This window comes from Mytilus trossulus, chromosome 13, assembly GCF_036588685.1.
Source record: "Mytilus trossulus isolate FHL-02 chromosome 13, PNRI_Mtr1.1.1.hap1, whole genome shotgun sequence".
Taxonomy (NCBI): Eukaryota; Metazoa; Mollusca; class Bivalvia; order Mytilida; family Mytilidae; genus Mytilus; species Mytilus trossulus.
The window spans coordinates 15399857-15412686 of NC_086385.1; the positions used below are offsets into that span (position 1 = coordinate 15399857).

At 35.0% G+C, this 12830-nt stretch overlaps 2 protein-coding genes across 2 annotated transcripts; one reads left to right on the top strand and one right to left on the bottom strand.

The window, feature by feature from the left end:
• Positions 1-256: 256 nt before the first annotated feature.
• LOC134694748 (E3 ubiquitin-protein ligase TRIM31-like) lies at positions 257-5097 on the bottom strand. The gene is made up of 2 exons (XM_063555797.1): positions 5028-5097; positions 257-2995 (listed from the first exon to the last, which is right to left on the bottom strand). The coding sequence occupies exon 2, from the start codon at positions 2972-2974 to the stop codon at positions 959-961; it is 2016 nt and encodes a 671-aa protein (XP_063411867.1). The 5' UTR covers positions 2975-2995; positions 5028-5097; the 3' UTR covers positions 257-958.
• A 3311-nt stretch (positions 5098-8408) lies between these two features.
• LOC134695053 (uncharacterized) lies at positions 8409-12338 on the top strand. Its single transcript, XM_063556228.1, has 2 exons — positions 8409-8478; positions 10372-12338. The coding sequence occupies exon 2, from the start codon at positions 10380-10382 to the stop codon at positions 12117-12119; it is 1740 nt and encodes a 579-aa protein (XP_063412298.1). The 5' UTR covers positions 8409-8478; positions 10372-10379; the 3' UTR covers positions 12120-12338.
• Positions 12339-12830: the final 492 nt, after the last annotated feature.

The window sequence follows — 12830 nt, forward strand, 5'->3', positions numbered from 1 at the left end:
GTTTATGATTTCGTGATTTTTATAACACAAAACCAAATTTTCAATATTTTTGATTTGTTTTTATCAAAGAATTACATGTAGATGTCTGGTTAACTGTAAGTTGTATTTTTTGTTTGTTCTGGCATTTACGTTCTAGTATGAGTTTGTAGACAATACATTTCAAAAGACATTAAAAATATTTTCAGACTGGTACAATGTATAGCATCTGGTATATTCTCTATTTTTGTTAAATTCGTAATATTTCGAACACAAAACAAAATGTTCATTATCTTTTATGAAATCAAATATCACAGACTCTTTACAATTTTACTAGACGTAACCATGGTAACACGGTTGTAAACATGAAAAATATAAATTATCAGGAAAATATTCTGTCGTCTTTAAAAAAAATATAATTTGGCTATTCTACACGAAAAGAATTTTAGAAATTCTAGATAAATGTGCTTCGAAAACTGCAATAAAAGTATTTTTAAAAATCTAAATAAATGTACTCAAAAGGCTGCTATAAAAGAATTTTTGAAAATCTAATCAAATGTTCACGGCTTCAAAGTCTATACAAAAACAATAATATCCATAAAAAAATGATCATTTACCACAGATTTCATATGAATGTCAACGTCACCAACAAAAAAGATAAATCTTTTAATTTAAAAGCTAAAAGAAAATAAGGATTTGATTTGAAATTATGCTTTCAGGTCAAGGAGTAAGTGGTATTGAATCCTTTCATCATTATATATAAGATGATAAATTAAAAAAGTTTTTTTATATCCAGCCGTGAAAAAATGTTGTGCTATGCACTTATTTTCTACGTGAAGCTCCAACATGCAAACAAAAAAAGAAAATGGTCAATATTTACACATTCCGACTGGCAGTCTTTAACCTCTTAAAATTCAAAAAGAGAAAAAAAACACCATTAAAATGGATAAACTTAAGTTTCATAATTAAAGCACTTTAAAATTTACATTTCTGCATCTAGGGAGAAAAATCGAATGATTCGTCTCGCATCCGTGGCTAGCGTGTTTTTATGTTGTGATAGTAAAAGTTTGTTGTGTCTCGCTGTAACTGAAAGTTTCCATGGAAACTGGATACCTCGTTGTATTCCAGTCCCTTCATAGGAACCGTTATATGCTACTCGGAGTACAGTTGCCCTATCCCATGATGCAACATAAATATGACCACTACATAATGCGACTCCGGATGGAAATCCTAGATCCGGATGCATAAACCGCCAACGGATGTCTCCATCGTAAGTTAGACAGAGAAGTTCCGGTTCCGGATATTTTTGGTCGGTAATGAATATTCGCTCCTTTACGCCGTCGATTGCAACATATGTGAATTTAGTGCGATCAAATGAATGTTCATCGTGCTTTCGCCATCGTCCATTGTGTTTGACGTAAATTTGGAGTTTTGTGCTGCTGCAAACGGCTAGATGACTATTGTCATGGCTGATTGATTTGGCTTTTAGACCTGTTTGGAACGAGGCTCCGTATTTTAATTCTCCTTGTCCATACACGTTTATGGCTAGAAGAGTGTCGATATCCGGCCGTGTGACAAGTAACTCGGTATTTGAGATAGTCGTCGTGTCGTAAGGTGCCGGTGTCACAACAATTTCTGAAACTTTGACATAAGTGGTATCATAAAGTGAAACTGTTTCGTTGGCATGATCAACCACTACCACATTGCCGTTATCTAATATGGCTATTCCAGTAATCCAAGATGGCTGTTTACTGTGTTGCGATACCTCAATGTGTGCCCCCTCATTTATATAAAAACCGCTATTCCCACGTGCCTCAGCATAATCAACGGACGAGGCAGACCGAATGCGTTGGGATTGCACCGTACGGGGGCGGTCATCCCGATCGCCTCCAACGCCAAAAGATGGACAAGATGAATTTGGTGAAAAATCTCGTCGTCTGCTTGTTGCCGACTTGGACGGTCTTGGACAACGTTGGCTTGGTGTTGGCAGAGAAGCAGAGCCTGATGACGTAGAACATGGTGTTTGTGGTATGCCATCGTCTCGGATAAAGTCAACACTCCCAAAGGACTGGAAATCAGTAATGAAATTTTCGATTGACGAATTCATTTGGAAGTCAATCGTGCTTCTAAACGATTTCCTGGAGAGTTCTCGGATTTTTCTGCTGTTAGCTTCGTATTCTTTTTTCACGTTTTCCAAAGTATTTGTCATATCTTCCGCGTCTTCTTTATCTCTCGCTTCCTGCAGACTTTGAAGTGATCTTTTACATTTTTCATTGGCTTTTTGGCATTTGCGAATATCAGATTCAATTTTGTGCACCTCCTTTGATTTAAGTTTCGAAAGCTGGCTGATAACTTTTTCTTCTTGTGATTTTATGAGATCGGTTGCCTTGCGACTTGTTGTAGTTATTCGACTCTTAATTTCCTCCTCCGATTGGTCAATTCGGCTTAAAATTCCCTTTCTACTGTCCATTAGATGTTCTATGTCGTTGCACTGATCAAATAAGAAGGATATATAACGCTCCTCGGTGCTATCTGTTGAAGGAGTTACTTTGCGTGGAAGATCTTCCGCTTCTTCACGTGATAGAACTTCGTCACATTTCCGGTGCTGCAACGAGCATAACGAGCATATGTAAAGTTCATGATCAACGCAGTAAAATTCAAGTTCTTTGTTCGGATGGACGGCGCATGGGTTTAGGTAATAAGGCCTCGGTGTAGTATATGCAGAAATCATTGATACAATGTTGTGATTATTTGGTAAACTTTCAACCCATAGATGTGGAGAAAATTCCTTCCCTGTTGGAGCGAGTACAAATCCTCTGCAAACTGGACAATGATATCCCATCCTCCGCGCAAACTCAGAGTGGTGAAGAATATGATCACCGATACATTTCTTGCAAAACGTGTGTAGGCATGGCAAAGATTTCGGTTCGTGAAAAATGTCGAAGCAAATTGTGCATGTGATTTGTTGTTCTGCTGTTTGTATTACCGGGTCCGCCATTATGATTGTCTTTGGAATCAGCTGAAAATAGAAAGAAGAAAAAAAAACTATAATAATTCAAAATGGTTTACCTTTGCATTGAGCATATTTGTAGACTATATCACATCTATTCGTTGTGGTCTTAATACAACTTTCACATTAGCTAACCCACATGATGTATAGTATTTTGCTCACATAATACTATGACAGCTAAATGAACGTTGAGCAGAAGGAATTATTTGCGAATTATTCTGGGATAGCCATTGTAACGAATTATATTTTCTGGCTGGGGTTCACGGAATAGAGAATAATAAGCAAACAGTTAACAGTTTTACTTGTTCTATTTGTATCCATCTGATAAGTTAAGCCTTTTTCAACTGATTATTATAACTGTGCGTTCTTATGTTGTACTGTTACAATATTGTTCCAGCTTAAAAGGGGAGGTGAGAGCCCGCTAATGTTTAACCATTATGCCTGTCCCATGTCAGGAGCCTTTAATTCAGTGGTCGTCTTTTGTTGATGCATGTTTTTATCATAAATTAGGCCGTTAGTTTTTGCGTTTGAATTATAAATTAACATTCGTTATTTCGGGACCTTTTATAGCTGAATATGCGATATGGGCTTTGCTCATTGTTGTAGGCCGTAGTCATTAATTTTGGTCTCTTGTGGAGAGTTGTCTTATTGGCAATCATACCACGTTTTATATAGCATAGTACAAAATACAAAAGTTCTTATTCCATATCTTAAGCTTATTCAACTTATTATTATAACTGCGATCTAATGTTGAACTGTTACAATATTGTCCCAGCTTAAAAGGGGGGGATGAAAGCCCGCTAATGTTTAACCATTATGCCTGTCCCCTGTCAGGAGCCTTTAATTCAGTGGTCGTCTTTTGTTGATGAATTACATATTTGTTTTTCGGGCCTCTTATAGCTGACTATGCGGTATGGGTTTTGCTCATTGTTGTAGGCCGTAGTCATTTGGTCTCTTGTGGAGAGTTGTCTTATTGGCAATCATACCACGTTTTATATAGCATAGTACAAAATACAAAAGTTCTTATTCCATATCTTGTGCCGAGGCTGGTTTTAGGAAGATAGCAGGCGAGGACCCCTTTTTGAGCTACATATATATGGTTAATAGATATAAGAAGATGTGTTATGAGTGCCAATGAGACAACTATCTCATCAGTCATTATTTTTTAAAAAGGTAACCATTATAGCCCCCATTAATGCATATATAGTTTAATGTTTTTAATTCCTCCTCTTTTGTCAAAATATGGGTCTGTATAAAATGTTGTTGTGGTCTAGTAATAAAAAGATGAGGTATGATTGCAAATTAGTCAAATCTTTCTTTACCAGTGGTCGAATAACTAAAAAAATTAATATCAAAATACTACAAAATATTCTAAAAATTATTTAAGTAAAACTATGAAATCCCAATGTGTTATCGTTACTGCTGCATTTTAATCTGTCAATTTAACTTCAGCTTTTCAAATAAATTGTCATTTCATTTTCAACGTCGTTTCTAAACTTTTCGATGAAATACTTTTAAATCGAATCCATTATTACGGAATATGACACGAACTTACCTGTCCAATAAGTTGTGTATTTAAAATTAAATATATTTGTAAATATATATATTTTTTTTCGTTCCTCATGTTTAATTTCCAATTACAAAAAACATCGTCTTTTGCTTATTTATCGACTTGTGTGTGTATTTATTTTTGAATGATTGCATTACTCTGAGTCTATCAGGACACCATGATTGCAGTGGCAGATCCAAAAGGGGGTCCGGGGTTGAAACCCCCTTCTTTTAACGATCCACCCACCCACTTTATCCTGGGTTAGGAACCCTCTTTTATAAATGGCTGGATACGCCCCTAGATTGAAATATGTCTTTTCATACACATTTTATTCTTCGACATGATATATAATGCTTGGTCGACATGTTCCAAGCCTCTCAATCATCTTTGTTGTTGTTTACATTTCCGGTTCCCTGAGAATTCTTCATATATTAAAAAAAATCAAACTAAGAAGTAAGTAATACCAAAAAGAGTAATAAAACATAAACATACCTGATCATCAGGAATTGGCTTCCATTTTAATTTTCAATTTAAAAACAACTTCTGTGTATTGATCGAATAGCCGTTTACATTTAAATTCTAAAGGTGTATTGATTAAGAAATCGATAATATTGACAGTTTAAATAAAGGTTCACGATTTTGTATACTATCTGTTTTCTTCAAATTGTATAACCTTTTACACGTTACATGCATTAGGATTTAAACAATTTAAAAGATATGAATCTGTAACGGCTTTGGTCTCGTACAAAAATATTATTCTAGTTTGTACACTGTCGATATGATATATCAAAGTTTATATTGGGTTGCATTGTTTGCAATAATTTTTCCCAATAAACTGTGACTTCCGTTTTCACTGAACTAGTACACATTTTTGTTTAAGGGCCAGCTGAAGCCCTTCTCCTGTTGGCGGATTTTCTCGCTGTGTTGAAGACCCATTGGTGGCCTTGTGTTGTTTTCTGCTCTTTGGTCGGGTTGTTGTCTCTTTTTCCCATTTCCATTCCCAATTTTTTTATTATATATTTTACGGGCAGTTTGGCAGTTTTATTTTGGACTGGAGAGCAGGTTTAATAATATAAATTTTTTTTATCTTTAATTTCCCATAGTATAACAAATCACCGTAAATGTTATAATCTGATATAATGTACAATTTTCATAATTGATGTATTCTTTAGTTGTCCGACCTCCTCATTTCTCAGTTATTCATTGATCAACATGGAGTGAAAACGTCAGTGGTTCTTGCGATGAAAGGTGACCATGCAGAATGATGACAAGAAGTATTTCGTTTGTCTGCTTATCATTTATAAATCAGGGAAACAGATCCCCACCAAATATCTTGCACTACGATGTTTCTAATCTTTCGACAGTAAAAATAAATGTTAAAAAAAAAAACACTCGACAAGCCTCGCGTTAAAAAATGAATATCCAACAGTCTCGACTGGAAATATCATATCCCACTCGATACATTGGCAGAATCTATATATAGACGAACAAAAGGAGAATATGTATGACGTCAATGAGACAACAATTAACACAATGACACAAATAAACAAAAGACATCGTATGTGTCAACACAACATGTCAAACCTCCGCATTTATGTTAATAACAGTTCTACAACATTCATTGTCATTTATATTTTGTAAAAATGCTTGCTAGATTTAGGCATTATATATCTTGACTATTTTTGTCAGACATTTTTACATCAAGGATGACTAGAAAACGCATTTTATTAGTGCCCGTATTATTTAATGGAATGCAATTTACACACAAGCTGAGCTAATGAAAGAAGAGAACATAACCAGTTAGATCTATGATAATTACTGCATTTTAACACTTGTATTTACAGAGATTAAATTATTTAAAATAAATCAAAATTAAATTACTGAACTTAACATTTTTGTTTTTGTTATTTCATATATATAACAAAATGGGTGTATTTTGACCTCCCTGCGATGGTATATTGAAATATACGACTCCAATCCAAAAGTATAGCTATTTTTGACTCTTTTATATAGTAAAACAATAGTATCCTTTAACTTTACTTTCTGCTATAAAACCCAGACCCAGTGAAGTCTACCTATCTTGAAGTTATCTAGAAATTGAAAATGAGCCGGGGTCGTTTGAAAACACAACTTTACGACAAAAGGGAATAGTGAACTTTCCATTTATATGTGTAAACGTTCCAGCAGCGCCTACTTGCTGCATGCGCATTCCAACGGAGTATATATTTTCCAGTTGATACAATATTCCAGGCTGGGCTTGGTGTATCTTTGTTTCAAAAATCGTAGCGGAAAAGTTCCTTTTGTCGTAACTACAAGTATGTTCCCTTTTCTCGAAAATGACCTACTGAATAAGACTTATTACCATGTACATCACGGTATGCGTAGTCTTTAGTTTTCCATCCCAGGGGCGGATCCAGCCATTTAAAAAAGGGGGGTCCTAACCCAGGACAAAAGGGGGGTGTTCCAACTACACGTCCGCATTCAAATGCATTGGTCCTTCAAAAAAGGGGGTTCCAACCCCATGAACCTCCCTCTTGGTCCGCACCTGCATCCTGTGTCTAGTTTACTATACTTATTTGTCTTTTGGTCTTTTGTTTTTTAGCCATGGCGTTGTCAGTTTCTTTTTCGACTTATGAGTTTCAATTTCCATCTGGTATCTTACACCTCTATTTTACACAGTTATGTTATATATATAAATATCAACTATAGTTGATACAAAATGTATCGAAATTGATTATTGTTTTGAACATTTTACTTAGCAATGGTATTTTCACTCTCTGTCATGGTTAATTGAACCCTTCCTATACACTCCTTACTTTTATAAATTTAACTAATCATATATATCTTTATTCTCATCACCAAATACATAGGTACAGAGAAGACATGCAGTACAATACATTTTAAAACACATAAACATAAATATAGAATATATACAACAACAACAAAACAAATAGAATGTATGCAGGAGGACACACTCGCTTGTTTATAATTCGTATAAACTTACATAAATTTATGAGATCTGCCCTATTTGCAGACGACATAATTAATTTCACTAAATAGTATACTATTTGGTCTTCTACTAAAATTTCGATTAATTTATGAATTTATTTCTCTTTTCTCAGTATAAAATGTGAGCAATTTATAATCATGATAATGTAATGAAATTCGTCTCCAATATCTATATTACACAAATTACACTTTTTTTCCCTCTCTATATTGTATCATCTTCCAAGTTCGACTGGAAGTTTATGGTTACATATTCTAAATTTACATAATGTCAAAAAATGATTTTCATAGTTTTACATGTTTTAATACTGTAATCAGTAGTTTAGTATATGCATGGTATATTATATATATTAAACTATATTCTTTGTATTTTATAGCCCTTCGATCATTTATATTCTCTTACATTTTTTTGGCACTTTTCGGCACGTTTTATCAACTATTCTCTATTCTATACCCCCCTATCCAGACCCTCGTACTAACATCATTGCACACGTGAAAATGTTTGGCTGAAAACTAAAAGGGACATAAGGCAGCAACCATTTAATTTTCGGGGGGGGGGGGGGGGGGGGGAGCTATGTTTTTTTTGGGAAAAAAAGTTTGTTTCCAGTTTTTGGTGAAAAAAAATAATTTGTTTTGGACCCTGAGAACAAAAAAATTGTTTGTTTCACCCTGAGCTGCCACTATATGTAATTAATGCTAAAATTGAAAGGAAAAAAATGTTTTCGGTTTGACGCTAAAAAAATAGATTATTTTTCGCCGAAGGCGAAAAAAAAACACCATAGCCCCCCCCCCCCCCCCCCCCCCCCATCCCCCCCCCTCAGAAAATCAAATGGTTGCTGCCTAACCACAACCTATATTTATTTTACAAACAATCATCATGACGTGGATTTTATACCGGCTACATTGAAATACAAAGACAAGGACGAAAAAGAATCAGGTAGATACTAGCTCCTCGTGAAACTAAGTTATTCACATTTTTACTTTATCAGTGGCATAATTTATTTTTTCAGTCAAAATTAATATTTATTCAATATTACAGCTACTCCCCATGTCCTACATCATATATATCAATGCACAATATATCAATGCACACGTAAAAATGTTTGGCTGAAAACTGAAAGGGACATAACCACTACCCATATTTACTTTACAAACAAACATCATGACGTGGATTTTATACCGATTACATTGATTTACAAAGACAAGGACGAAGAGGAATCAGGTAGATATTAGCTCCTCGTGAAATCAACTTATTCACCTATTTACTTTATCAGTGGCATAATTTATTCCTTCAGTTAAAATAAATATTTATTCAATATTACAGTTACTCCTCATGTCCTACATGTCCTATGATCTCCTATGTAAGATCATATAACATGTCGTCCGACGCGACTGGACCAAGAAAGACAAACATGATAGTTTAACATCATCATGCATTAAACAACTTTTTTTTACAAAGTATATGGATAAACGAATTAACTTTTGACAATGCTAAAAGAGAGAGAGCTATATTCAACAACAGTTGGGGGTATTTTTAGATTTATTGTTATCTATATCGTCGTTCATGTTTGTCGTTTATTTACTTCCTGGTTTAGATAAAATCATATTCATGGACGCTCAATCAAGCGGCGGTTTTAGGGGGAGGGAGCTCGCTTCTTTAGGCTTACTTTTGTGCTGAAAATTTGGTTAATTATGACAATTATGTAGGCCAAAGGAAAATCAATGAAGCATGACTTGTGCGGCCCCTCTTAGGCAGCAAGTTGGTCCGGCCTCTCTTATAAAATGTTCTGGATCCTCCACTGCTGAATCTATGATAAACTTAAAGTTGGTGTCACCCGCGGCCGAGTATCTTTTTTTGTATGAATTAAAAAACTATCATTGTCTATAGGCACAAGTAAACGGCGGATATGTCGGCCAGGAGAGGGTCACAGCCAGGTTACGGCAACTTTCCTAAGAGAAGAAAACTCTTAACATCAAAATCAACGGGTACTAGTATATCAGACTCGTAAGCCAAGGAAGGCATCTATCTATTGGAAGGAAAACCATAAACAAATAACCCTGGTCCACCAGGTTGAAGGTTGAGCTAGTAGGGTAATCTCCCCTACTCATAAAACAGCATCTGATTATGGAAACAAGGATAAGAACTTGACCAATGAGCCTCCGGGCATTTAAGGACTAAGTAGGTAGAAAAAAAAACACGGGGGATATAAAAAAAATATAAGAAGATGTGGTATGATTGCAACTACTCATATGAGACCAAATGAAACAAAAATTAACAACAATAGATCACTATATAGGTCTCCAAACGGCATTTGATAATGATCAAAACCAATACAGCATCGTCAGCTACATATATATAAAAGGCACCAAAATGACAAATGTAAAACAATTAAAATCGAGAAAACTACCGACCTAATATTTGTAAAAAATAATGAAAGAAAAACAAATATGTATCACAGCAACACATACTAAATTACATGGCGTTGTCAGTTTATTATCGATCTATGCGTTTGAATGTACCTCTAGTATCTTTCGCCTCTCTTTTACAGGCTCTTGACTTAGGACAGACACATACATTTAGAGAATGTGACAGGAATAAACATATTATTAATGGGATCCCAACCCTCCCCTAACCTGTGACAGTAGTGAAGAGTTGTCCCATTGGCAATCATACCATATCTTCTTTTTTATATTAACAATATATGTTCTTGCCCAACAATATTTATTTATAAAATAGGGGAGAGATGACTCAGTGCACGCAGGAATTGAAGTGAATGACTGGGTGAGGTGAAACGACGTATTTTAATGTATAATTCTTTTATCATTGTAGTGGGTAAAATGACAACAGAAACACAAGAAATCATATGTGGACCATGCGACTTTCGAGAAATTGCAATGCCAGCAGTCGTATGGTGTCCGACATGTGATGAAGGACTGTGCGACGAATGTAGCGGCCATCATAGCGCAGCGAAGGCCACGAGAGGTCATAAACTTATAAACAGCGACCACTATAAGGAAATGCCGAGAAAAATGATTGAAGAGTTAAACAAATGTACTAAACATGACGAAAGGTACGAACTCTTTTGTCCAAACCATGAAATTCATTGTTGTGTACAGTGCGTGAAAGAAAAACATGCAAACTGTACCGGGGTAACGCTACTCAATAAAGTCATTGAAAACATTAAGTCGTCCGCCATGGTTTCAACAATTACGCAAAAGTTGGATAAAAGGCTAGATGGACTTATGAAACTTAAGAAAAATCGGACGGAGAATATCGATCGCCTTGATAAACAGTCGTCAGAGCTGTGCGCTGATTTTAGGCGCATGCGTAAGGAAATGGATCTCGTTCTAGATGAATTTGAGAATACTTTGAATGAGCAAGCAACGTCAGTCAGGAAGACACAATCCATTATTGTAAACAACTCCATTACTCAAATTTGTACACATGAGTCTATTTATAAAGAAATGCATTCTGGTCTGCAGACGGTTCTAGCATACGGAAGTGACTTTCAAGTATACTCAGCGATTAAAAAGATCGAAGAAAATATCATGAATGAAGATAAAAAAACTGAATTGTTTTTAAAAAACAACAATGGTTTACAAGAAATAAATGTTGCTCTCGAATGCAGCCAACAGTTGTCTGCTCTGCTGTCTAAAGACATTTCGCTTGCAACGGTCAGGACATCTAATTCCACTTTAGCATGCGATTTGAACATATTTGACAATTTAGAAGCACAAAAACTGTCAACAACTAATAGGACCGCCGTGTCAGAATTGAAATTAAAGCAGTTTTTCCAAGCAACTTCACGTTGCTGGTCAACCAATTCCGTACCTCCCGATTTTATAAACATTACAAGCATTGTCCCTTTGCCTTCTGGACAGACTGTCATGACCGATTATGGAGGTAAGCTAGGTATCCTGCTTTTCAATAGTAATGGTGGTTTAGACATCAGGTATGACAACCTAGGTACACCGCATGGTTCATGCCTGATTAGTGATTCTGTTATTGCAGTGTCGTTTCCTTTGAACAATAATATTAAATTATTACAAGTTTACGGTTTGTCTTGTACAATAAAGAACACTTTTAAATTCGATCAAATGTGTTTTGGTTTGTGTGTGAATTCGGACGGAAACATTGTAGCTGCTACAAGAAAACCTGATGACGGTTTACTTTTAATAAATTTAAATGGAGAAATTTTGAAGCGTATTGGTTTAGGACTGCCATTGATCAATTATGTGCAATGCTGCAAAAACAAAATAATTGTAGCCGAACTCGAATCAAAAGAAATTACTATGTATGACCACGAAGGAAATAAAATACAAACATTTACTTTCGAAGGCGAACACGATACCAGAAACATCTGCTTTGATAAACACGGTAATATATTTGTAAGTGCATTGCAGACAGCAAAAGTTACCGTAATTTCAGAGAAAGATGACCATAGGCAAGATATTTTGGGAATTACGGATAGGTTTCGTGGTCCAAAGGCAATTGTTTATGATCAGAAAAATAACACAATTATAGTTGCAAATAAAGACGGGCAGCATTCTGCTATTTATGACATTGTTTACAAGTAACACTTTTACAAACAACAAACGCTAATTATCTCATTGGAGAGACAACATACCAGGTTTATTGTTTCTTGTTAACGCCGAAGAGGACCCTTATACTTTCGACAATACGGATGAACAGATGTCGTTTCTAAAATTAAAAATATTTGAAACAAAGGTATCTATAAACATGAAAAGAATAGATGATCTTCTCTATTGAAATAAAAATAAAACTTATTAAATATTTTTGTAGTTTTGTAGTTTTGTATGATTGATTGATAAGTTAAATGTTTGCTCAATGTCATTTGTAGTTTTGATCTTAACGAACAAACAGCTTCCTCATTTATATAATTAATAAATAAAATTTGTAAAGACAAAAAACAAATAAAAAACAAATGAAAGAAACTAAAAGAAATTTCAAAACAAATAAAAATGAATGGATAATGTGTTCATTGGACACAGATGATGCCCTCTCTTGCGTCTAACGTTATAAAAGGTCATTACTAGAGAATTGTAAAAGTGACGCACCCCAAATTCGAAAAGAGCCTAACTTAATTATCTTACTGACTTATAACAAAGAAGATGTGGTATGATTTCCAGTGAGACAACTCTCCACAAAAGTCCAAATGACACAGCAATTAACGACTATAGGTCACTGTACAGCCTTCAACAATGAGCAAAGCCCATATCGCATAATCAGCTATAAAAGGCCCGGAAATGACGATATGAAACAATTCA

What these genes read in the sequence shown, in the direction of transcription:
- LOC134694748 (XM_063555797.1), bottom strand. Translation starts at nt 2,974, where the DNA reads ATGGCGGACCCGGTAATACAAACAGCAGAACAACAAATCACATGCACA.
- LOC134695053 (XM_063556228.1), top strand. Translation starts at nt 10,380, where the DNA reads ATGACAACAGAAACACAAGAAATCATATGTGGACCATGCGACTTTCGA.